At 35.7% G+C, this 25,373-nt stretch overlaps 1 protein-coding gene across 1 annotated transcript; it reads left to right on the top strand.

Annotated features, from left to right (window-relative positions):
* Positions 1–12,865: 12,865 nt before the first annotated feature.
* On the top strand, positions 12,866–14,113 carry LOC113855601. Its single transcript, XM_027487232.1, has one exon. It carries the CDS (start codon positions 12,866–12,868, stop codon positions 14,111–14,113), a length of 1,248 nt encoding a protein of 415 aa, XP_027343033.1.
* The last annotated feature ends 11,260 nt before the right edge of the window (positions 14,114–25,373 follow it).

Here is a 25,373-nt window from a genome sequence, read left to right on the forward strand (position 1 = left end):
GCGCAACTTACCTTGCTACATGCCTCTCTGGAACAATCACTCTTGTTGGCGAGAGTGATGACGTGCTACTCGCTAAGACTGAGGATTCTCTGGAACATCCACTTTCACCAGCGAAAGTGATAACGCGCTATTCTGCTGTGATTGGAGTTCCTCTGAAATGCTTACTTTCACCAGCGAAAGTGATAACGCGCACTGTGTTGAGTCTGGAGCTTGTCTAAAACGTTCACTTTCACCAGAAATAGTGATCACGTCCAGCTCAAACTCCATTAAACTTTGTTCCTTGCATCCAGTTTTGCTACTTTTCTTTTATCTTTCCATTGATCTTCCATCTTTATGAACTTTGCTCAGATTTTCCTACAAAAACATTATTGAATTATTAATTTCTACACAAAAAATTCATAAATGCTAAAATAACAATGAATCTAAAAGAAAACCTTAACCATTCTATTTTTATGAGTTTTTCTGCTTTTTCCAACATATTTTCTTTATCAAATGGATTAAAGCTACAGTAAAATACTAGTCAAAATGTGGATTCATCACCACCCCAAACTTGAATTTTTGCTTGTCCTTAAGCAAATCAAACCAAACAAGGGTAAGTTCCTCCACTTTTCAAAAATCAACTAACATACTGCTTTTCTCAAAATTTCCAATTTCCAACTCTGTGTTCTTTTGATTTCTTATTTCAATCAAGTTATTCACCCATTCAGTCATCATGCTAATCACACTGTATTAATCATACTGCGAGCAATAATTGCTATCTGAGTTCATATATTTCAACAAAGTTCATGTGAGCAAAATTAAAAAACATAATCACAGCTCACTAGTAGTATTTCCCTCATCACTCAATAGTGTTTAGGCTCACTGTTTTATCTCTAAATCATCATTTTTACCACACTCTACCGTAGGCTTGCATATATTCTCAATCTCCTCTATTAAAATATAACAAATCACATATCAAGAGGACTTTTCAGGTAAAATAGAGGTTAAAGGATAGGTAGGTGTTCAATCAAATTGGAAAACAATATGGTTAATTTCAAACAGAAAAGATGCAATTCAAGTAGATAAAATTCAAAACTTAGAATGAGATTGCCTTCTCTTTTTCTTGCATTCAATTCTGCACAACATTTTATGATTTTTACAACATTTCAAGTGCTTTTCATGTATCAGTTTATGCAGAAATTTCTTTCTATTTTTCACACTTTCTATTTCTTTTTTTCAATTCTTAGCTTTTCATTTTTTTTTCTTTTCAAATGACTCAGATCTTTACTGTTACTTTTCTTTTTCAAATAACTCATAACTTTGCTATTACCCACCCTAAACTTAAAACTTTGCTTGTCCTCAAGCAATGTCATACAATATCAGAACACGCCACCCCAAACTTAATTCTGAAAATCATCTTTGATTAAACTTAAATTGCCTCTTTCTTATTTGGATAGGTCTTATGGTTTTTCAGGAAAGCTTATATTGAAGTTTTACCAAATGAAAGGTTAAAGACTCAAAAGGTGAACTAGGATTTTTAGCACAAGGGAGGTTTATTTAGGCTCTAAGCATGAACAAAGAAGGCCTCCATCATATATGCGAATTGTACATTTTACAAATTCAATCAAGAAACAATGCAACTTCTAGAGGTGCAGCAAAATATGAGATCAATTAGCACACAACAAGAAACGCATGGGGTTCCAGTCTCACCAAGGTTTTTTTTTTAGGTGAACATGTTAATCAATGAAGCTCACAATTCACTTTTTCAGAATTATATGTGCAGAATGGCAAGACTGCCTCGTTTTGAAAATTACAAGTGTGATCTCATTTTGAGAATGAGAAAAATAACTTAAAAAGAAAAATTTAATCAGAATTCACAGAATTGTCAAGTAGAATGTAGTTAATCCACAAAATGCAGCTCAATATCTATACTAATATTTTTGTGATTTTTCTAAAAATTTTGTAGTGAATGTGAAGCTAAACTCATGAACAAAAGGTAAAGAATTAACCCCCTTTTCATGGCAGCTTATGCAAGTGTCACAATCTGTTGTGTTTGAGTGTTGTGTGATAGTGACAGCTTCTACACAAAACACTAAAAATTTATCAATTATCAATCAAAATGCAGTTATCTTCAAACTAGAAGATATTTAAAACAGAAGTATTCATAACTAAAATTAAACCCCAAAAGTTTGAAACTTACTTACAACTATCTACAAAAATTCTAAATAACAGAAATTTAAAAATCCTAAGCTATTCATCTGCTTCATCCTCATCTGAGGTTTCTTCTTCCTCTAATTCTTCATCCTATTCTTCTTCTTCTTCTGCCTTCTCATCCACTTCAGCTGGCTGTGGAAAATGAGTTTTGTAAATTTGCAGGTCTTTGAAAACTGAAGAGCGCAGGCACTGAGCATTTTCTACCAAATCTGGTGTATGGTACATCTCATCCTTGGTCATTCCCATCTTTTGACCAACGTTCAGCAGAACATACTCCAGCAGAATAATTCCAGCTTTGACACTGTTGTGGAGTTCATTCTGCCTCTTAGCCAATTGGTTCTGCCTTTCAGCCATCAGATTTAGGGTGTCCTTCATCTTCATTAGCTTGTCTTTCTTATATTGAGAGGGGATGAGAGCTGTTGCAGTGCAAGAGGTGGTGGCATAAATCTCCTTCACCATTGCAACTGATATGGGGGCACAGCTCTGATCCTCTCTTAGTAGTCACCAAATTCTACCCCTGCATCCTCTCAAAGCACAGTTATTAAAGAAGGATAAGCTAGTGAATCTCTCTTTGTTTTCAGAATATTGAGAATGCATTCACTAATCACTTCTCCCACATCAATGTACATATCATTGACAATTACAAAAAGAAGTTGTGCTCTTTTTACTGCCAGTGTTGAACTATGCTTGACTGGCATGAAAGAGTTCAGGATAAATGTGCTCTAAACTTTAGCAAAAGGTAACAGATTTTTGGTGGTGATGCACTTAGGCTTCTTAGCCTGGTTCAACTGCCAAGTTGATCCTGGCCTTCCAATCCTCTGTAAAATTTTCACATAGTCCTTGTCAGGGCTATTCTTGAAGGTATTGAACTCCAGCTGTCCAGGTTGCTTCTCAGTGTTGATACCATTGTGTGAAATTTGGGGATTTGATCTCCCTTGAATCTCATGGCATTGGCATAGAATTCCTGTGTAATTTCTCTCCAGCCCATGCCAGCCATAGAGCAAAAGGAGTCCCATTCCCTTTTCTGGATTTCCTCCTTGTAGTTAGCGTACTTCTCTCCAGCAATTTCAAATGCTCTGTTTGGGACTATCTTCCTTCTCAGTATGTTGGCCCTGAAGTAGTTCTCATGGGCAAGGCTCCTAAATCTGGGATCATGCATTTCAATTGGCCTTGAAGCTGAGGCTCCTTCCATTCTACCCCTCTTTGATCTTAGAGCACCCCTTGAAGATCCTACTGGGGTGTTGTTGGATGTTCTTGCCATTTTCAAATTGCAGCTAAAAACCAATTTAACAAATTACATAAGTTAAAATGCATTCTGCTGTCAGGCTAATGCAATTATCCATACACATATGTGAAAATTATAGATGCACAACATTTAGCAATCACACTGAGATAGATTGTAATATTTGTTCCCAATTGTAATCTTAGAATGCACACTATCACAGAAAAACTAGGTAACGCAGAAGGACATTTTCAGGTTTTCAACTTTTCACAAAATTCTTCAATTCAACAAACAGACTTTTCATCAGAATAATGCAGAACTATTTGGCATGAAATTTGTCAAACATTTAATCTAGTACAGAGCATCAACTAATATTAGACAATCACATTAAAAAATTTCAAGTCAAACATTTTCACTAAAGTCCTTTAGGTCAACTCAAATTTTGTAGAAAGCCTGTTCAAATATATAGTAATGCAGGTTCGAATCTTTAAATAAGAACATCAACAATAAAGTGAAAACCTAGACACAGTATCTTTTCGTTCCATGTTTGAATTAAACAACTCAAAATATTTTCTCATTCACCCTATTCAAACATTTTCCAAAGCTTTCAAATGTACAGACCCCAACCCATAAATTTCAGAAATAATGAGAAGTGTACCTGGAATAGAGATGCAGAAATGTAGATTCACGTGTAGGGGAGAAGAATATTCTTCTGGGTCGATACACAGATGGTGAGTCAAAGGTAGGATCATAGTGTAGCTGCATATCCGGGAACTCAATGTAGATCACTGCTGTTGCGTCTATCATGTAGATCTGAGAATGAAACGGAAACTAAGTAGGGTGAGAATTTCTAAAAATTCTCAGTAGGGCTGTGTGTTTCTATGTGACATTGTTTTCATTCTCAGTTGCTTCAGTTTTTATTTAAATAAAGGGTTGTTAAACCAATAAGGAAATATTTCAATTATGATTACTAAAAACATGGCCTGAAGCAAAGTAAATTTATTGTCTAACATTTGCAATACACAGGATTATAATGATTATGATACACATATACCAGAATTTAAATAAATAATTAAAGGACTCAACATGAATCATACATGTGACATAATAGTACTTAAAGTTGTAATTGAAAGCAACATTGAAATGCATTAATATTAATTAAAATACTTTCAATCATATAATAAGGTACTTAATTCTCATATATGTTCCTATCCTTGGTCCCCTGGGAGTTCTTAGCCATAAGACTCCTGGGTAATAGTCTGCTTATCAAGATCAAGCTCGTTCCTATACAGGATTTGTCAGGTTTACTTTCCCCAACGCTCCCACCGACTTATTCCCCTTAACTTTTTATCCGAGGCTGGCCCAAGTGATATAGGACTTTCTTATAACTTTCAATCATCTTAAACTTTCATAACTTTCATATTGTATCTCACATATCTCTTTGAAATTTTTACAATTTATCCATAATTATTACAAAATTTGTGCAGCATAACGAATCATACTTGCTTTCCAATGAATAGTGCCAGCTAACAAATAATCATTCATATATCATAGCAAATAAATAAATAAATAAACAAAACCTTTAAATTCATAATTCTTTCCTTAAAGCGATAAATTTTTCCTTGTTTTATTTTTACTACGTTTATTGCGATATGACTTCAATAGATATGAAGTTTTTATATGTTGAAGCCCTATTTGTCTATTTTCAAACCTAAGGTTCCATTCAGTTTTGACAAATACAACTCAAGATTTTTGCTTTCTACTATGACCTCTCCTGTGATTAGCCAGAACAGCACTCAAAAATGTTAAAATCCACCAAAATTCGAATTCTAGGTGTATGACTGTGAAATTCATGTCATTTTAAAGTTAAGAAATCAAATTTTAATATCCAAAAAGTTTCATTTCATTTAGTTAAATATAATTCAAGTTATAAGGTTCTAAAGTTGGTTATTATAGATTGCTCTATTTATGACTCAATAGCACTAGGCTTAAATTTGAAAAAATTTGTGAACTGCTCAAAACGAATTGGACTTTGAAACTTTTATGGTATAAACTAATATATCTTATCTTTTTAAAAAAATTTGTTTCACCTCAATCCAAGTTATGTGGAACGAGTTATGTCTTACACAAGCTTACCTGCCCAAAATCAAAATCTAAAACTTAACCCAAACTTCAAAAATTCATAACTAATTCTATACTAATCCAATTTCTTAATAATTTATATGTATAGAAAGCTCTAGATGTCTAGTTTGAGTTACAAATATTTTAATAATATTTAAACCGCAAATAATTGGTCAACATAGTGTATTTTTACGGAAACCCTAGAAAATTCTGTTTTCAGACTTGCTGTTTTCTTTCTCTTCTTTGTTTTTCTACTTGATCTACCTTCAAACTAACCCAAACCACCATTAATCCAACTATACATTATAAAAAATATCACATATATCATGTATTAAAATATTTAAAACATAAAATAGATAGGTACACACATCCATACAAGCATATCAACATAGATAGAACCTTACCTCCTTTGAGCACCAATTTGATTCCAAAGATGTTTCTAAGTTACAAGTGTAGGTGAGCTTGAGAGAAAAGCTTATGGAGGTAAGAAAAGGAGAAAGATGGAGAAGAGAATGAGGGAGAGAAGTGATCAATTTTATAAAGAGATGAGGAGAAGCAAAATATCCAAGTGGCCATGATGAATGAAGTTACTTGGCAAATTTTGATTGATTCATAAATTTTGTAGTCTCAAATAAGCCACAATGTGGATTATGAACCATTGGATCAAGGTGTGGTGGATGGCTTCCCTACTGTTGGATCTAGGGCAAATAATATTATTTTATTCTGGTAATTTAAATTACTGAAATTATACCAGTCTCTTTCCTAAGAGAAAATTCTACTATAAATTTTTTAATTCTAGTCTACCTAATTAACGTAGATTTGAATTCTAATAAATATTCAATTAATATCTTATTAACTTATTCATATAAATTAATTGAGAAAATCAATTAATAGCATAAAACAGACATTTAAAATTTTGGACGTTACAAAATCATCGGTGGAAACACCTCTCACACGGGTTCTTGCCCTAAATACATGGAATAATCCATGAGAAATCAATAAGAATGAAGAAAGAGTAAAAATTGAAAACCCTAACTCAAAATACTCACCTCCAAACATTTTAAACAAGATTTCAATCTTCAATCTAGGGCACCAATGGCTTAAGGGGCAATTTAATCGGTGAAAAGGCTAGGGATTGAGAGAACCGACGAGAGAGAACAAAGAGAAAATGAAAAAATGCGTTTTCCCCAACCCTAAACCCCTTAAATACACAAGCTGTAGCGACATTCTCGCTACAATGAGATATTCTCGCTGCAGCAAGGTCCTCTCACTGACCTCGCTGCAGCGACACCCTCTCTCGCTACAGCAAAAATCTCAGAGGGAATTGCAGTTTGGTTTCTGCAGAATCTCACTACAGCAAGACTGCTCCCAGAATTGCACCCCAAACTGTTACTTTGTCGCTGAATCGAGGGACCTCTCGTTACAGCGAGAACACCCTAGTATTACACACTTAAACTATTTCTCAGCCCAATCAATGCAGTCCAATCATATACAAACACATTTATATGCATTCATATTCATCTCACGTATACGCATATATCCACCTCATGCATTCACACTGCCATCCAATAAACATCATCATCACATAATCAATCATACAAACACATGGAAAACCCCATATATATATATATATATATATATATATATTAAAATATTATTACAAAATTTGGAGTGTTCCACAAATCAATTGCCCATGAAAACTGCTTCAGGGCCAACATATTAAGGAGGCAAATAGTGCAGGATTGTAACTTCGAAATCTACGAGGTTAGCTACCTTCAATTTAAAGAAGAAATCCAGAAGAAAGGATGGGATCTCTTCACCGCATGTATTGGCAATAGGTGGAAAGAGATCACCCAGGAGTTTTATTGCAATGCAATGAGGGTCAAAGGAGACTCGCTCCCCTACAGACACACCATAGTGAAGGGGTGAAAATTGACTTCTCTCCCTCCAACTTTTAGAGGATCCTGAACATACCTGGTGTGGAGAGGTAGGCTGGGCAATTGGACTTTACCACTTTCAGCTACTTAGAAGAAAAGGACTACAGGCCAATCCTCCAAGCAATTTGCAAAGCTGGAGAAAACTAAGAGTTTGATATGAAGCTCCACCCCAAAAATCTAACCACCAAGCACCTTCTTCCACCAGTCAAAGTCTGGAGCATTTTTATCCTCAACTCCTTCATGCCAGTGTGCCACCCATCCACCTTAGCAGTGAAAAGGGCAGAACTCATATATGTCATCCTCACTAGCATGACCATCCATGTTGGCGACATCATGAGCAATGCCATCATGGACATCTTAGCTAGGAAGAGAGGTTACTTGGGCTTCCCCTCTATTATCACCATGCTCTGCCAAGATGTTGGGGTAAACATGGGAGACTACCAATAATGGGTCAGAGTAGCACCTCCTATCACCACAGCTATGGTGAAAGAGTTATTCTCTCCAAATAAGAGTGCTGATCCAGGCCTAACCCTCCTAGCTGAATACAGGAAAGCAACCCTAATGAAGATGAGGGACTAGGTGAAGAGCATTGCCATGAGGCAAGATGCTTTGCATCAGAATCAGAAGGCTATGCTTACCATGATGGAAACCATGTTGCTAAACATAAGGAAGGAACTGGGAATGACTCCAGACCAGCTTTATGACTCCCTTGCAGTGAATGCCTTTTTTCTCAAAACAACAGTCATGAATGACCTTGTTCCCTTCTATGTCACTGCCCACCACCTCAGGAGGCTGATGAAGATTATACCTCAAGCTCCTCAAAGGAAAAAAAAAAAGAAGAAAAAGAGGATGCAGACGATAGTCTTTCTTCCTCTAGCTCAAATGAAGACCTGATTTAGTTTTAGTTTCTTTTATGTCATTTATTTTTCAGTTACTTTTATTTCATTTCCTTGTACACCACTGACCTCCAAATGTTCATCCCTTGCAAGCATATGGGAGGCAATGACTCAAGTAACTCTTGACTATAAGGCTGCCAAACAATGTGAAAATTGAACAATAAGATTCATTAAAAAATAAACAATTGAAAATTTATAAAAGTTACTACAGTGTTTTAAATTAAATAAAACCTTGTCTCGTTTAAGACTATCAAGTTTATATCTATAATATGCGACATCTTTCTTCGTTTTTCTGGGCACCCAATTTACTAACCACATAAAAGTATACTAATTATATATAATAATTTATAAAACTACAAAAGTGTTAAAGTTGCATACCTAGCACTATACGGAAGATCATGCCGCAAATGTGGAAGATTGGGATGAGCCAAACACGGAAACCTATCCCACGCCCACAAGACCAATAATGGAGTCAAACCGCCAATGGCAACTCTGTTAATTTTTGTCGCCATGCATAATTCTCTATATAAAAAACTAAGAGTTGCTCCTCCCTAGCTATACTGTCCTGTGATTATGAAGTCCTAAAGTAAAGGCAAGCATCGAACTGTCACGCTGCTGTTGGGATGATCTGCTAACATAAACTCTCCAATCAGTCTCATAATATACGCTTTAGCAAATCTCGTTAGTTGAAGCTCGTTCTGATTATGCATAGCCACGTCAGTAAAATGTCGGTCTAACCAACTAAGCTTCAAGTTGCTCCCCACAAAAGCCTCTGGTGGTGGCCTGACACGTAGACTGTCTTCAACTATTTGTGGCCAATTTACCTCCAGTAGCGGCAAATACTGGAAGCCCACCAACCCAAAGACCTATCTGTATAGCTATATCTTGAAGCGTTATAGTGCATTCTCCTGGTGGCATATGAAAATTGTGTGTCTCAGGCCTCCATCTTTCAACCAATGTGGTGATTAAATGCCTATCCAATGAAAAAAATGTTAGTATTATTGATGAATGAAATATTTTCTCATTTGCAAAAAGATTTGTCGTGAACCTTCATCAAAATATGCAGAAAAATTTATGTAGTCTAGGATGCAAGCCTAGATCGTCTCCCATGAATCATTGGACAAGTGACCAAATATCAAACATGTAGTGTGCAATGTATTTAGAAAGCAAGTAAAAAAGGGGGGGTTTTGTGATTTCAAGTTCAATCAACTTAAGTAGAAAATTAAATTGCAAAGTTCAATCGATAAAATGTAGTAATCCCTAGTTCATTCATATAAACTCTATCCCTATTCCTCTCAAGATTTAATACTCTTCCTCTCCTCCCAGAATTAGGTTGATTTAAGCTTGTTAAATCAACCTTATGTTTTCATATGAATTAAGCAATCCAATGAACTCCAATCTCTCATTCCTTGATTACGCAATCTTGGAATTAAACAAGAATTAAGCAATTCAAATTTAGAATTTCCTTAAAATGAATTAGGGTTCATTACGCAATGCTCCCCTCATTCAACCATTAATTCAATTCAGGAGTTTGGGAGGAAGAAATTCATGGAAGAAAAAGATTTGCATTAACATTCAAAAAACAAGAATTCAAGAATTCATATGAACTCACTAGAGATTACAAGAAAATTAACCCTTCATGAGGATGGGTCTCACAATTGCAAAATGAAAGTAAAGAGAAATCAATAACATCAATACAAAAATCAAAGAGAAGTAAGGAGAAAATGGAAATTAAACCCTAGGTTGGACCATTGGCTGTCACCTAAGGCCACCTTAGGCTCTCCAAGTGTCCTAAATTTAGTAAAGAAGAGAAAAGGTACAAAAAGTGTAAGAACTCCCTACCCTAATTTGGTAAAAATCTATTTATACTAAAGCTGGCACCGCCCAAAGTAATTACTCTCATTCTTTCATAGTAACCACGCGCAGCATCAGTTGGGTTTTTCCTCTCTGGAGTGATTACTATGAATATTCATAGTAGTTACGCGCAGCACTGGGACATTTTGGGTCTCTGGAGTGATTACTATGAATATTCATAGTAGTTACGCGCAGCACCTTCAATTTTTGCATGCTCTGAAGTGATTACTATGAATATTCATAGTAACCACGCGCAGGTTTGGTTGATTCTGGGCTGCTGTAGTTGTCACTTTAAGCTTTGGAAGTGATCACTTTGGTCCCTTTGTTGGAAGTGACTTGCTGTAGTTGTCACTATCAATATTGAAAGTAGTTACTTTCACCTCAAATTCCTCAAAATCCAATAATTCTTCAAAATAAGCTTGGGGATTCCTGCCATATTATTCAAATGATCAAAATATGTAAAATAAACTATCTAAATTCATGTAAATTAACAAAAAACTAAGAAACCTATATTATTTAGCCTAATTGGAATATTCATCTTATTTACACTATCTAAGTCTATTCTTTTCTATAAAAAGTAATAAATGATGTATAAAAATGTAGTAAAATATGGATTCATCAATTATTAACATAATAAACATGACAGTCAATTGATAAAATTAATAATTAAATGATTTAAAAACACTACTACGAATTTAGTTAATCAAGTTACATAATAATGGTAAATATACATAATCATAATAATAATTGTTTATAATATTACATATTCATATTCAATATTATTTTAATTTTATATTTATACAAACTATAAATTTATTATGTAATTACTGCAAATTAGCATTCATATAAAAATTCTTCTTATTTGCATTCAAATTTTATTATAGCCGTACTAGTTTAATATTTATGTATGACAATACAATTATTAATTTACGTAAATTATTTGTTCAATATTTCTATTAAATCTTCTATTTTTAATATACCAGAATTCAATTAATGTTATTTAACTAAATTCTTACTTTATTATATTTATTTATTTCATGTGATATTATAAAGTTCTTTCGTAACAAATAATTAATATTAATCTATTTTCCTATCTCATTTTATAATTTTTTTCACTATATATTATTATATTATAGAAGTCAAGTTCAAAAGTTTTACAAAAAATACGTATAAATATAATTTTACATAATTACATTTTTTTAAATAAATGTTACCAATATAAATTCTATTTTACTCTACAATAACCTAAAATTGAAATTTTTTAACGTATTATAAATATAATTCTAATAAATTATGTTTTTTTTTCTATCTATAATAAATTTTTTAAGTAAATATTATTTTTAACGATATTACAATTTTATTATTTTAGATCTTTATATATTTTATTTCAATTATTTTTTAAATTTCCTCTACATAGTGTCATTAAATATTAATTTATTTTTAAATTTTATAATTTCTAATTTATTGGTAACAAGTTTTAAATTACTGATTATTATTTTTTGAATTTCTTCACCTAAACTTTTGTTTTACTCAACTCAAAATTATTCTACATTTTAAATATTTTTTATTATATTATATTTTTAATACCTTTAATTTACCATTCTAACTAATGTTAACAATAATAAAGTTTATTACAAACTTTATTTAATTTTTAATATTTTATTATGCAATTTTAGTTTTTCCAATTTCACTAATTATCTATTTTTTTTTATCTCAACCAACTTAATATATTATTATACTGTAATTATACACTACTGTAATTTAAATTTACTATTTTATAAAACACTCAACCAAATTTTTATTTTATTCACAATTACAAAAAAAAAATTCATCTATTTTTACTGACCTTACGAAATTTTTTACACGAAATTTATCATTTTTAAAATTATTGCACTTAAACCTAAACATATTACAAACTTTACAAACATATCATTATTGCTAAACTTCAGGATTCAATATAACAACAATTAATCAACTTCTAAATCTATTTTTTAACTACGAAAATTAATTCAAACATTTTCAATTATTTTTACATTAAATTACAGAAAATATATATAAACACTTAAATAAATTATAAAAAATTATATATAAAATTTCTATTCATCCCTAACCTCTTAGTTACCGATTAAAAATGGGTTCCACTTCTATACTCTTCGGCACCGACAGCTACAAAAATAGAAAACATAACAAACTGTTATTTTTTTCTACAAATAAAACTGTACTGGAGAAGGAATCAACTCGGTCCCACCTATAGGAAAAGGAAACCGAGCACCGATTCGGCATACTAGGCCGGGTACCCGTCATCAGGATTAAAAGGTAAATAACCCAATTAAGAGTAATAATCAAAGTATTATTTAAACCAGAAAAATGGGCCACAGTATAAAGGCTGACTCAACAGGCCCATCAGCCTAATAAAATGCCTATAAAAGGAAGGTAGGAAATACAGGTGAGGGGTTGACTTCTCATTATTAAATAACATTTATTGCTCAGAACCGAATCCTGACTTTACCATCGGAATGCCTTTTGTAGGTACCCTCCCACATCAGCAATTGTCAGAAGGACGCTAGACCAGAGGTTTCTCCAGTAAGAACATTTTAGCGCCCACCGTGGGGCCCGATTAACTTCATTTTTCAGGAATAAGCATGGTAATGACGAGAAGCCAACAAGAAGGAACCTCTCGGCAACAAATGGAGGGCGTCACACCAGAGGAACCAATACCTGAAGTGGTGATACAGGGAGGAACAGAGGAAAGCATTCTAGCTGTACTGAGGCAGCTTAAGGCAGAAATGACGGAGATGAAGAAGGAGCGAGAAAGAGATGCACTGGAACTCTCGGCCCTAAGAAGGGAAAATGCCGCCTTAAGGGAGGAGATAAGGACACATGTCCCCTCCCAAACTACACCCGTCATCCAAGATCAAGGGGAATCCTCAGCGTTGCAAGAGAAATCAAGACAGGTCTATCAATCGGTAACCAGAAATGGCTGGGACGATCTTGTGAACCGGAGCCCATTTGTTCACCATATTCTGGAGGCTAAGCTGCCCGATAATTGGAGAGGGTTGGCAATAGACAAATACGATGACACATCTGACCCTGGAGAACACGTGGATGTCTTTACAACACAAGTCGGTCTGTACACAGAAAACGACGCCTTATGGTGTAGAATTTTTCCTACTTCACTCAGAGGACCTGCACTCAGTTGGTTCACCCGACTCCTCCCTTTATCCATCGACTCTTTTGAAACACTCACAAGACATTTCAACTTGCAGTTCGCCACAAGCTGGCCTCATCCCTTAACATCCTTGGCCCTAGTCAATATTCGCCAAGAAAAAGGAGAATCACTTAGAGCTTTCATGGAATGCTTTGGTAGAGTGACTCTTTCAATCCATAACTTGGAACCAGCAGTGGCTATGCACCACCTCACAACAGCGTTAAAGCCAGGACCCTTCGTTAATAGCATGTGCAAAAAACCCCCCATTGACCTAGACGAGTTAAGGAGTCAGGCTGCGAAGTATATGCAGATGGAAGAATTATCCGAATACCGGAACCAGGTACGGACGGACCAAGGAGCCAACTCAAAAAATGTAGAAAAAAGGGAGGCTTTTAAAGCAAGGCAGGAAAACGAGAGAAGAAATGAACTTGAACGACCACCTCGGGGACCTAAATATCCTTCCTACACTACGCTCAACACTAACCGGTCCAGAGTACTTGATCAAGCGTTGGCCACAGAAATATTGAGAATGCCTAGACGCGCCAACACTCCTCCTCGGGCAGATAAAAGTAAGTCTTGCCGATACCATCAGAACAGGGGTCACACTACCGAGAAGTGTACAGCACTGAGAGACAAAATTGAAAAATTAATTAAGGACAGATATTTAAAAGATTTCATATAGACAAATCCCATGAGGCAACCTAACAAAGGAAGAGATCGTCACCTTGAATCACCAAGGAGATTTGACGGCAAAAAATTTGAAAGACATAGGAGCAGGTACAGGGAACCTCCAGCTAGAAGATACGAGCAAGAGAAGTATCCGAAAAGGGTCATTAACACCATAGCCGGAGGGTTTGCTGGTGGAGGACCTACCCATTCGGCTAGAAAAAGGCATCTCAGGCATGTCCGTTCGGTTAATAATGTTTCATTGGACAGTAGAATCCGGATCCCGCCTATTACGTTCACTGACGATGACTTTCAAGGAGTCGATCCGGTGCAGGATGATCCCATGGTAATTAATGTAGACATATTTAACTGCACTGTTCGGAAAACACTACTTGACCAGGGAAGCTCGGCCGACATCCTGTATTGGAATACATTTAACCAATTAAGCATCTCGGAAGAAGAGCACAAAGAATATCACGAACCGTTGGTCGGTTTTTCTAAGGAGCGAGTAGAAACTAAAGGGTGTATTGACTTGTATACCTTGTTTGGGTCAGAGCACGAGGGAAAACGTATAAGAGTTACCTATCTTGTAGTACATGCGAACACATCTTATAATATACTACTTGGCAGACCATCCCTGAATAAACTGAAGGCCATAGTGTCCACTCCGTACTTGGCCATGAAATTTCCATCTGAAAGAGGCCGAATTGTTACCGTCCATGCTGATCAAAAGACGGCCAGAGAATGCTACTTTGCAAGCTTACGTCTTAAACCCTTTCATGAGAATAACCGAGATGTCAATATTGTATCCCCTCAGTTAAGAGAAGAGTTAGATGTTGAACTTGATCCTAGAATGGATGAGGAATATCGGGTCGAGCCTAATGAAAACAAGCAACCCTTCCAACTAGGAGCAAAGCCAGAACAAGTTGCTTATTTAGGGGTCGGTTTGAATGCACAAGAAAAGCAAATCCTCCAAGGGATGCTATTAGATAACGCCGATTTGTTTACTTGGACAGCATCAGATATGCCTGACATTGATCCAGCATTTCTTTGTCACCACTTATCGGTCTACAAAGGGGCCAAGCCGGTAGCTCAAAAGAAAAGAAAAATTGGTGGTGATAGAGCAAAGGCAGTAGAAGAAGAAACCAACAAACTAATACAGGCTGGCTTTATACGAGAAGTCAGGTATTCAACATGGTTAGCCAACATCGTTATGGTTAAAAAAGCCAACGGCAAATGGCAAATGTGCACGGACTTCACGGACCTCAACAAAGCATGCCCAAAAGACGTATACCCCCTACCAAACATTGATACCTTGGTCGATGGTGCAGCCGGTCATAAAATACTGAGTTTTTTGGATGCTTATTCTGGGTATAATCAAATACGAATGTATCCCCCAGATGAGGAAAAAATGGCATTCATCACAAATTCTGCAAATTTATGTTATCGAGTGATGCCATTCGGTTTGAAGAATGCAGGAGCAACATACCAGCGACTCATGAATAAAATTTTTGAAAAACAAGTGGGAAAATGCATGGAGGTGTATGTAGACGACATGGTAATTAAATCCCTCACATCGAAGCAACATCTTAACCACTTAGAGGAGGTATTCGGAGAAGCCAGAAAGCATGGTATGAGGTTCAATCCTAAAAAATGCACATTTGGTGTAGCTGGCGGTAAATTCTTGGGTTTCTGTTGTTCGCAATCTAACACTAGCAAGTGCACTAGGATTGCAGCAAGTGATGAGTAAATTTAAGATCAGAATATCGTCTCCACAGGGAATTTAGGTTTCAAGTACCACTTCACAGAATTATAACCATTTGAGCCATACAAATTTTTGAAGGAGATTTGTAACATATAACAGCAATAAACCAAAGCAATTAAAGCAAAGAACTTGCAGAGAAACAGAGTATAAGATTTGTGATGAAATAAAATAGCAATGAAGGATAGTTAGGAATTTACTTCACAAGAATATCAATATCAATCCAATTAAATCCTCTGAACATTCAAGCAATTGAATAATTGACAATCAGTTTCACATATATCTAGCCAAAGGTTAATTCCTTAACTCATTGACCCTAACAATCCACTAAACTTCCATAATCCCTTAGGTGAGATTCAATTTCAGGTTGCATTAAGAATTAGAACTATAAGATTGCAGAATTAGGTCTCCTTATCCCTAAGAAATCCCTAAACTCTGGTTGCCAATTCAGATCGGAGCAAACAATCCAATTCCCATTGGTAAAGATTCCTCTTGATTAATCAAATGAATTTCCATTCAGAGATTGCATGAAAAGCAGAATTAACAACTCAATTAATCCAAGAACTTAAAGTTCAGAAGATAAAGTCGAATAAATACATCAATTCGAGTTCCATAAACCCCTAACTATGGGAAATTAAGCACACATTGCAACAAAAACAGAGAAAGAAGAAGAAGAAGATGAAGAAGAATGCAGAGCAGCCATGGCCACGAGCTCCAATCCGATCCCTCTTCTTGGAGCTTCAAGCTTCAACCCCAATCTTCTCTCCACTCTCTCTCAACGAGACTCTAACTAACAAAACAGAAAATGAGCAAAAAGATCCCAGTTTCGCGCTTCAATCATGTATTTATAGAAACCCAGTTTTGCGCGTTGTCACTTTTCTTCACAAGAGTAACCACGCAGAAGCTTTATGTAGTGTGCGTGTTCACTTTCAAGAGCAAGAGTAACCACGCGCAACTTGCAGAGTTGAAGGCTCCTCTGGAACATTCACTTTTATTCATAATAGTGGCAACGCAGGAGGTCAAGGGCTGCGCGTGATCACTTTCGAGATCAAGAGTAACCACGCGCAAGCTGTCCTGATACAAATCCCTCTGGAACGCTCACTTTCATTGGCGAAAGTGACAACGCGCAGCTCCTCAGGAATGGAGTCTTCTCTGGAACGTTCACTTTCGCTGGCAAAAGTGATAACGCACACTGGCAACGCTCACTCTTGTAAATAAAAGTGATTACGCAAGGCTCTTCTTCTCCTTTAGGCTCTGGAATGATCACTTTCACTAACAATAGTGATCACGCCCAAACTGCAACCCTTAATTCTTGTATTTTGGAGTCCAACATTGCCATTCTTCCTCTTCCTTTCCATTGATTCTCCATTTCCATGACTTTTGCTCAGCTTATTCCTTGAAAACAAGATAAATTCCTTAAGAACTAAGCATAAATTCTACAAATGCGAAAATAACTACAAATTGAAATAAAACTTTCAATCATTCTCTTTTTCTGAGTTTTTCTGCTTTCTTCATATATTTTTCTTATTAAATGAGCTAGAATTATGCTAAAATATCAGTAAAAATATGGATTCATCACCACCCCAAACCTGAATTTTTTCTTGTCCTCAAGCAAATCAAACTAAACCAAGGGTAAGTTCCTCCATTTTCAAATTCAGTTCATAAACTGCTTATTTCAGATTTTTCTAATTTCTAATTCTGTGTTTTCTGCAAAATTTTCAATCAAGTTGTTCATCCAAATACTCATCATGATATTTCTACTGCATAATCATCATTGAGTAAAAATTGCTACCTAAGTTCATATATTTCATCAAAATTCATGTGAGTACAATTAATCAACATGATCACAGCTCACTTGGAAGTGTTTCTCTCATCATTCAACAGTGTTTAGGTGCTGTTTTCACTCTAAATCATCAATTTCACTACACTCTACCATATGCTTGCCCAATTTCTCCATCTCCTCTGCTTAGTACAATTAATCACACATCTAGAGGACTTTTTCAGGTTATAACAAGGCTAAGGTTAAGGTAGGTATCAAAGAAAATGGAAAACAATACATGCAGTTTCAAAAGATCAGAGGCATTTTGAGTGATTTGTTTTAAAACTAGCCTGGATCTACATTATTCCTCCTTAATTCTCTCACTTATGTAGCAAACATAATTTTTCTTACAGCAGATTTTTCATCTCTTTTCTTCTTTTCTTACTTTCAGTCACTATCTTCTTTTCGTTGATATTCTTTTTCTTTTTCTGCAGCACTTTGCTGCACTTCTTTTCTTTTGAAATCACATTTTTGTTCTTTTCACAGCTTTGCTTCATAAATTTTTCATTTTACTGCAGCACTTTTGTTCTTTCTTTCTGGCTTGTTGAACTCAAACTTAGATAGCATGCTATTTCCCACCCCAAACTTAGAACATTGCTTGTCCTCAAGCAATTAAAATCTGGATGCCACCCCAAACTTAGTTTTAAAACTCATTCTTGATTAAACTCATTATGCCTTTGATCTTTTGAATGGTAAAAATTGGTTTTTCAGTCAGGGCTTTATAATGAGGTAATTTCAAGAAAGGGGATATTAAGCTCAAAAGGGTGAACTAAGATATTCAATCATAAAGGAAGGCCTTTAGGCTGACTAGGTATAATCAAACATGGCCTCTATCATGTGGGTGAAAACTGTAGCATGCACATTCAATTAAGAACAAGGGCAAGTTCTAGAGAATACAGCCAAATATGATTAATCACACAAGAAAAGAATTAGACAGCTCAAATCTCACTAGGTATTATAAGTGATCATGTGGATTAATGAAAACACAATGCACTTTTCAGAAATTTATGCACCTAGTGGCAACTGCCTCATTTTTGAAAATACAAGTGTGATCTCATTTTGAGAATGGGAAAAACAACTTAAAAAAAAAATTCACACAAAATTCACAAAATTGTCACTCATCTTGCAGTTAATTTGCAGAAAACAGCTCATAACCTAGACTATTATCAGTAAATTTTCAGTGTATTGTGTAGCTAACACATGAATCAAGAGGTAAGGAATAACCCCCCCTTTCATGGCAGCTTGTGCAAGTGTCATCAGCCAATGTGTGTGAGTGTTGTGTAAGTGTGACATTTTCTGCACAAAACACCAAAAAATTTGTCAATTAGCAAGTGAAAAAGGGATTGAATTCTGCATAATTAATGTGTGTTCAAAACATAATTGTTCAGAATTAGCATGAAACCAAAATATACTAAGTGTGCAAATTACAAACCCAAATTCTAAAATGAAACCAAAAAGTTTGAAACTTAATTACAAAACCATCAAGAGAAAATTTGAATTAACAGAAAAGAAAATAAAAATCCTAAGCTAGTCATCTTGAGCATCCTCCTCATCAGAAATTTCATCTTCATCTTCTTCCTCATCCTCCTCATCTTCTTCTTCCTCCACCACTTCTTCAGTTGGCTGTGGAAAATGAGTCTTGTATATTGGCAAGTCTTTAAAAACTGATGAGCGTAGACATTGAGCATTCTCAGCCAAGTCTGGTGTGTGATAAAGTTCATCTTTGGTCATTCCCATCTTCTGACCAAGATTCATCAACACACATTCCACTAGCATAGTTCCTGCCTTCAAACTGTTGTGGAGCTCAGTTTGTCGTTCAGCCAATTGATTTTGCCTTTCAACCAAAAGATGTAGGATGTCCTTCATCTTCATTGGTTTCTCCTTTCTGAACTGAGTAGGGATAGGTGCAGCTGAAGTGCAGGAGGTGGTGGCATAGATTTCCTTTACCATTGAGACAGAGATAGGGGGAGCAGATCTGATTTTCTCTTGGTCGTCTCCAACTTCAACCCCTGCATCCTCACAAAGTAAAGTGATTAATGAGGGAAAGGCTAGTGAATCTCTTTTTGTTTTCAGAATATTTAAGATACATTCACTAATTACTTCCCCTGCATCAATGTACATATCATTAACAATAGCAAACAATAATTCAGCCCTCTTTACTGCCAGGGTTGAACTATGCTTGACTGGCATGAAAGAATTCAATAGAAAGGTACTCCAGACTTTAGCAAATGGTAGTAGGTTCTTGGTGGTGTTGCACTTGGGTTTCTGGGCGAGGTTCAGCTGCCAAGTTGTGCCTGGCCTTCCAATTCTGTGCAGGATTTCAATATAATCCTTGTCTTGACTATTCTTAAAGTCAGTGAAGTCCATCTGCCCAGGTTGTCTTTCAGTGTAAATTTCCAACACTCGATTGATGTTGGCAGCAGTGAAATTCACCCTCATACCCTTGACCATTGTGTGAAATTTGGGAATTTGGTCTCCCTTGAACCGCATTGCATTTCCATAAAACTTCTGTGTAATTTCTCTCCAACCATTATCAGCCAAGGAGCAGAAGTTGTCCCATCCCCTTTTCTGAATTTCTTCTGAGTACTCAGGGTAGTTTCCTTCAGCAATTTCAAAGGCTCTATCTGGGACAATCTTCCTCCTCAGAATATTTGCCTTGAAATAATTTTCGTGAGCTATTATACTCCTGAACCTTGGATCATGATCAGTATAGGTAGAGGTAGAAGGAGCATTTCTTCTGGTCGGCTGAGGTGGTGAAGAGGTTGCAGGTGTGGTTACACTTGGCTGAGGAGGGTCAGCGATTTCAATGGGTGAGGAAGGTGAGACACCATCAGTTCTTGCTCTTTTAGTGGTTGAATAATTCCTGGCTGTTCCAGCTTGCATATTCCTGATAGATCTCCTTCTTGGAGTGTTTCTGGCAGATCCAGCTTTTGTCTTCTTAGAAGGTCCAACTGGTGTATTTAAAGAAGTTCTGACCATTTTGTAGTGGCTGCAAAAACAAGCAAGTAATTTGACAGTTTAAAATTCATGACACAGAATTATGACAGTATACATCTCTGTACTAGATAAATTCAATCAATCCATGTGCAGAATTCTAACTTGCAGTATGTATCTATTTACAATCAGTTGCTGTCATGAAAATGTAATCATATCAACACACAAGCATTATTGTAAATTACTAAGCAATCACAGTCAAAATTGGTTAAACCTTTAAATTTGTAGTTTAGAGTGCACACTCTCAAAGCACATCAGGTTAACACAGAGATGTTATTATAGGTCATCAACATATTTTTTTTTACATGCTCTCTTGACTTTTCAGATACACCAGAACTTAGGTACAAAATTCATCAAACCATATTCAGGGGATTTTAAACTGGCCTTCATAATTTGTTCCCTCAAAGTTCACAATTTCACCAAGAATGCAGAAAAAGAATCACAATTTTCAACCAAATTTCAACTACTAATGATTCCTAAAAGAAATTTTCTTCTGACAGTGAAATTCATCCAGAATATTGCCTATTGTTTCTTTGAATCACATACAATTAGGACAGTGCACTCCTTCATTATCATCAAAGACTAAATATCAGCTTAATGCAGGACTTATCAATATGGTATCTGTACAATCATGCAGTGCAATATACAGCAGTAACTCATTCCATACAACTCAGTTCAGACATCAACATTCAAATATTGCATGCAAGGAGTATTTTCGTTGATGGCAACTGGAATATTTCTATTTCTTTCAAAGTCATTTTCAGATTTTTTCGCATAATGCAGATGTGCATATGTTAACAGAGGAGATTGAATGACTTTGAAAACCTATTCACAATATTTAAAGTTCCTTAAATCGAATACGCTCAAGATATTTCCCTTTTGCCATTTTTGACATTTTTCCAGAGTTGCAGCAAAGAAAAACCCTAAATACAATTTCAGAGAATGCAGAGAACGTACCTGGAGCTTCAAAAATGTGAATGACAATGAAAAAGAAGGAACAATTGCTTGTTGGTTGCTTCACGAAAGATTGAAAGTCAGAGGAATTTCAGAGGGAAATGGGGATTTAGGTTTAAATGGATGTGAGCGTGGTTCCTTTATATGGAGTTTGGGGTCACGCGTGTGCACGTGCCCACTTTTTAAGTGAGAAGTGAACGTTCCCTTTTAGAAAAAATTCTGCGTTGTCACTCTTGTCGAACAGAGTGAGTGTTCCAGAGAACTTGAAAATTTTGAATGCAATGCGCGTTATCACTATTGCTAGGCAAAGTGATAACGCGCAAGCTTATTGCTTGAGCGTAGGTACTTTTATCAGTAAAAGGAGTAACGCGCTATGAAATATTCTATACTTACCTGCGCGTGGTCACTCTTGACAAGGAAAGGAAGTGATCCAGAGAGTGTGTTTTTCCCATCTGCCTCTGCGTTATCACTCTCATCAGCGAGAGTGATTGTTCCAGAGAGCTGTGTTTCCCAGTCAGTTTCTGCGTTATCACTCTCATCAGCGAGAGTGATTGTTCCAGAGGGAAAATCTCAGAATTCCATCTCTACGTGATTGCTTTCCTGTAAAAGAGTGATTCCTTTCATCAATTCAAGTTCTCCAAACTTTAATTGGCTCACTTAACAAATCAAAATCATTCCAATACACACTTACCATATAAAATACCTACTTCCCTCATCATGTTCACCTTTAATTACATATGCAACATTCATCCAAGGCTGAATTCTGCAGAATTTCTACTTAACATATTCACAATGCAATCTGACTTTTCCATAACACATTATAATATGAAGTCCAATTGCATTTATCAGATTTGCCACAAATGACAGATTTAGCATGCTTCAAAATTTATCTTTTGCATCAAAATTACAGAATATGATGAGTATGATGCAGAACCTTGTATTTTGCAGAGAATTTGCAGAATTTGATAACTATTATTCAGACTATACAAGAACTTTAAGCATTCTAATTAATTCCAATCTGCATTCTTGTTTCAGCCACCAGATTTATTCCAAACATCAAATTCAGCAAGGTAACCAAGATGAAAAGTGCAGACTTTTGACTTCTTATGAACACTGTTAATTCAAAATTAATGCAGAAAAGTTAAATTGGGTTAGAAATGTGAGTTGCCTCTCACAAAGCGCTTCTTTAATGTCACTAGCTTGACATTAAATGTTTCTCACTCAAGAGAAACCAGTTTCATGCATGACATGTTCCTTGTAAACTCCTCTCCATGATAGATCTTCAATCTTTGGCCATTGACCTTGAATTCTCTCCCTGTTTTCAGATCTTCTATAAGAATTGCTCCAAAGGGAGAAGTTTCCTTGATTAAAAACGGTCCAGACCATCTAGATTTCAGTTTCCCTGGAAACAATTTTAATCTTGAATTGAATAATAGTACTTGCTGGCCAGGTCTGAAATCTTTTTGCAGAATAAATTTGTCATGGATCCTCTTGGTTCTTTCTTTGTACAACTTTGCATTTTCATAAGCTTGTTGTCTGAATTCTTCCAATTCATGCAACTGTAAAACTCTCTTCTTTCCAGCACTTGATAAATCAAAGTTAAGCCACTTGGTAGTCCAATATGCTCTGTGCTCCAGCTCTAGAGGTAAGTGACAGGCCTTTCCAAATACTAGCTGATATGGAGACATACCAATTGGAGTTTTAAAAGCAGTTCTATATGCTCACAGTGAGTCATCCAGTTTCTTTGACCAATCCTTCTTTGAACTGTTCACTACTTTCTCTAGAATTTGTTTGATCTCTCTATTTGAAACCTTCACTTGTCCACTTGTTTGTGGATGGTATGGAGTAGCAACCTTATGCTTCACACCATATTTCATTAATACAGCTTCAAGATACTTATTGCAGAAGTGAGTACCTCCATCACTTATCAGCACTCTAGGCACCCCAAATCTTGAAAAAATGTTCTTTCTTATAAAAGAAATCACTACCTTTGCATCATTTGATCTGGTGGGAATTGCTTCTACCCATTTAGACACATAATCCACTGCAACTAGAATGTATTCGTGTGAGAATGATGGGGGAAATGGTCCCATGAAATCAATCCCCCATACATCAAATGGTTTGACTTCTAGGATGTTGGTTAATGGCAGCTCATGTCTTCTTGAAATATTTCCAGTTCTTTGGCATTTATCACAGTTTTCCACATACTTCTTGGCATCTTTGAAGAGTGTAGGCCAAAAGAAACCTGCTTGCAAAACTTTTACAGCAGTCCTTGAACTTGCATGGTGGCCTCCATATTCTGAATTGTGACAATGCCATAGTATCTCAGCTTGCTCACTTTGTGGAATGCATCTTCTAATTAACCCATCTACTCCAATTTTGAACAGGTATGGGTCTTCCCACACATAGAATTTGCTGTCATGTAAGAACTTCTTCTTTTGCTGCCAAGTAAACCTCTTTGGAATGAATTGAGTGGCTTTAAAATTTGCAATGTCAGCAAACCAAGGCATGTTTTCCACTGCAAACAGCTTTTCATCTGGAAATTCTTCATCTATTTCCAATGATTCAGTGGTTAAACTCTCCAAAGGAAGTCTGGACAAGTGGTCAGCAACACTGTTTTCTTTCCCTTTCTTGTCTTTGATTTCTAGCTGAAATTCTTGGAGGAGTAGAATCCATCTTAATAATCTGGGCTTTGCATCCTGTTTTGTCAAAAGATATTTAAGAGCAGCATAATTAGTGTATACAATCACTTTTGAACCCATTAAATATGATCTGAACTTATCAAAAGCATATACAACAGCTAAAAGTTCTTTTTCTGTTGTTGTGTAATTCACTTGTGTAGGATTTAACACTTTGCTTGAATAATATATAGCATGTAATTTCCTATCTTTCCTCTGTCCTAAAACAGCACCTACTGCACTATCACTTGCATCACACATGAGTTCAAAAGGTAATTTCCAATCTGGTTTTGCAAGAATAGGTGCAGAAATCAGTTTCTCTTTTAAAACAGAAAATGCATGCAAACAATTATCATCAAATATGAAATCTGCATCTTTTACAAGTAAATTACTCAAAGCAATCTTGGAAAAATCTTTTATGAATCTTCTATAAAAACCAGCATGTCCTAAAATACTTCTAACTCCCTTAACATTGACAGGTGGAGGCAATTTACTAATGACTTCTATTTTAGCTTGGTCCACCTCCATTCCTTTCTCTGAAATTTTATGACCAAGGACAATGCCTTCTTGTACCATGAAATGGCACTTCTCCCAATTTAACATAAGGTTAGTATCTTGACATCTCTGCAAAATAGTGGATATATTAGCTAAACAATCATCAAAAGAATCACCAAAAATGGAGAAATCGTCCATGAACACTTCTATGATGTTTTCTACCATATCAGAAAAAATAGAAAGCATGCATCTTTGGAAAGTGGCAGGGGCATTACACAAACCAAATGGCATTCTCCTATATGCAAAGACTCCAAATGGACATGTAAATGCAGTTTTCTCTTGATCTAAAGGATCTACAGCTATTTGATTATATCCTGAATACCCATCAAGAAAAACAATAAAATGAATGTCCAGCAAGTCTTTCTAACATTTGATCTGCAAATGGTAGAGGGAAATGGTCTTTTCTGGTTGCATCATTTAATTTTCTATAGTCTATGCACATTCTCCATCCAGTCACAGTCCTAGTAGGGACAAGTTCATTCTTTTCATTAGGTACCACTGTCATACCACCTTT

The sequence above is a fragment of the Abrus precatorius genome, unplaced genomic scaffold (assembly GCF_003935025.1).
Source record: "Abrus precatorius isolate BTA unplaced genomic scaffold, Abrus_2018 Scaffold11, whole genome shotgun sequence".
Taxonomy (NCBI): Eukaryota; Viridiplantae; Streptophyta; class Magnoliopsida; order Fabales; family Fabaceae; genus Abrus; species Abrus precatorius.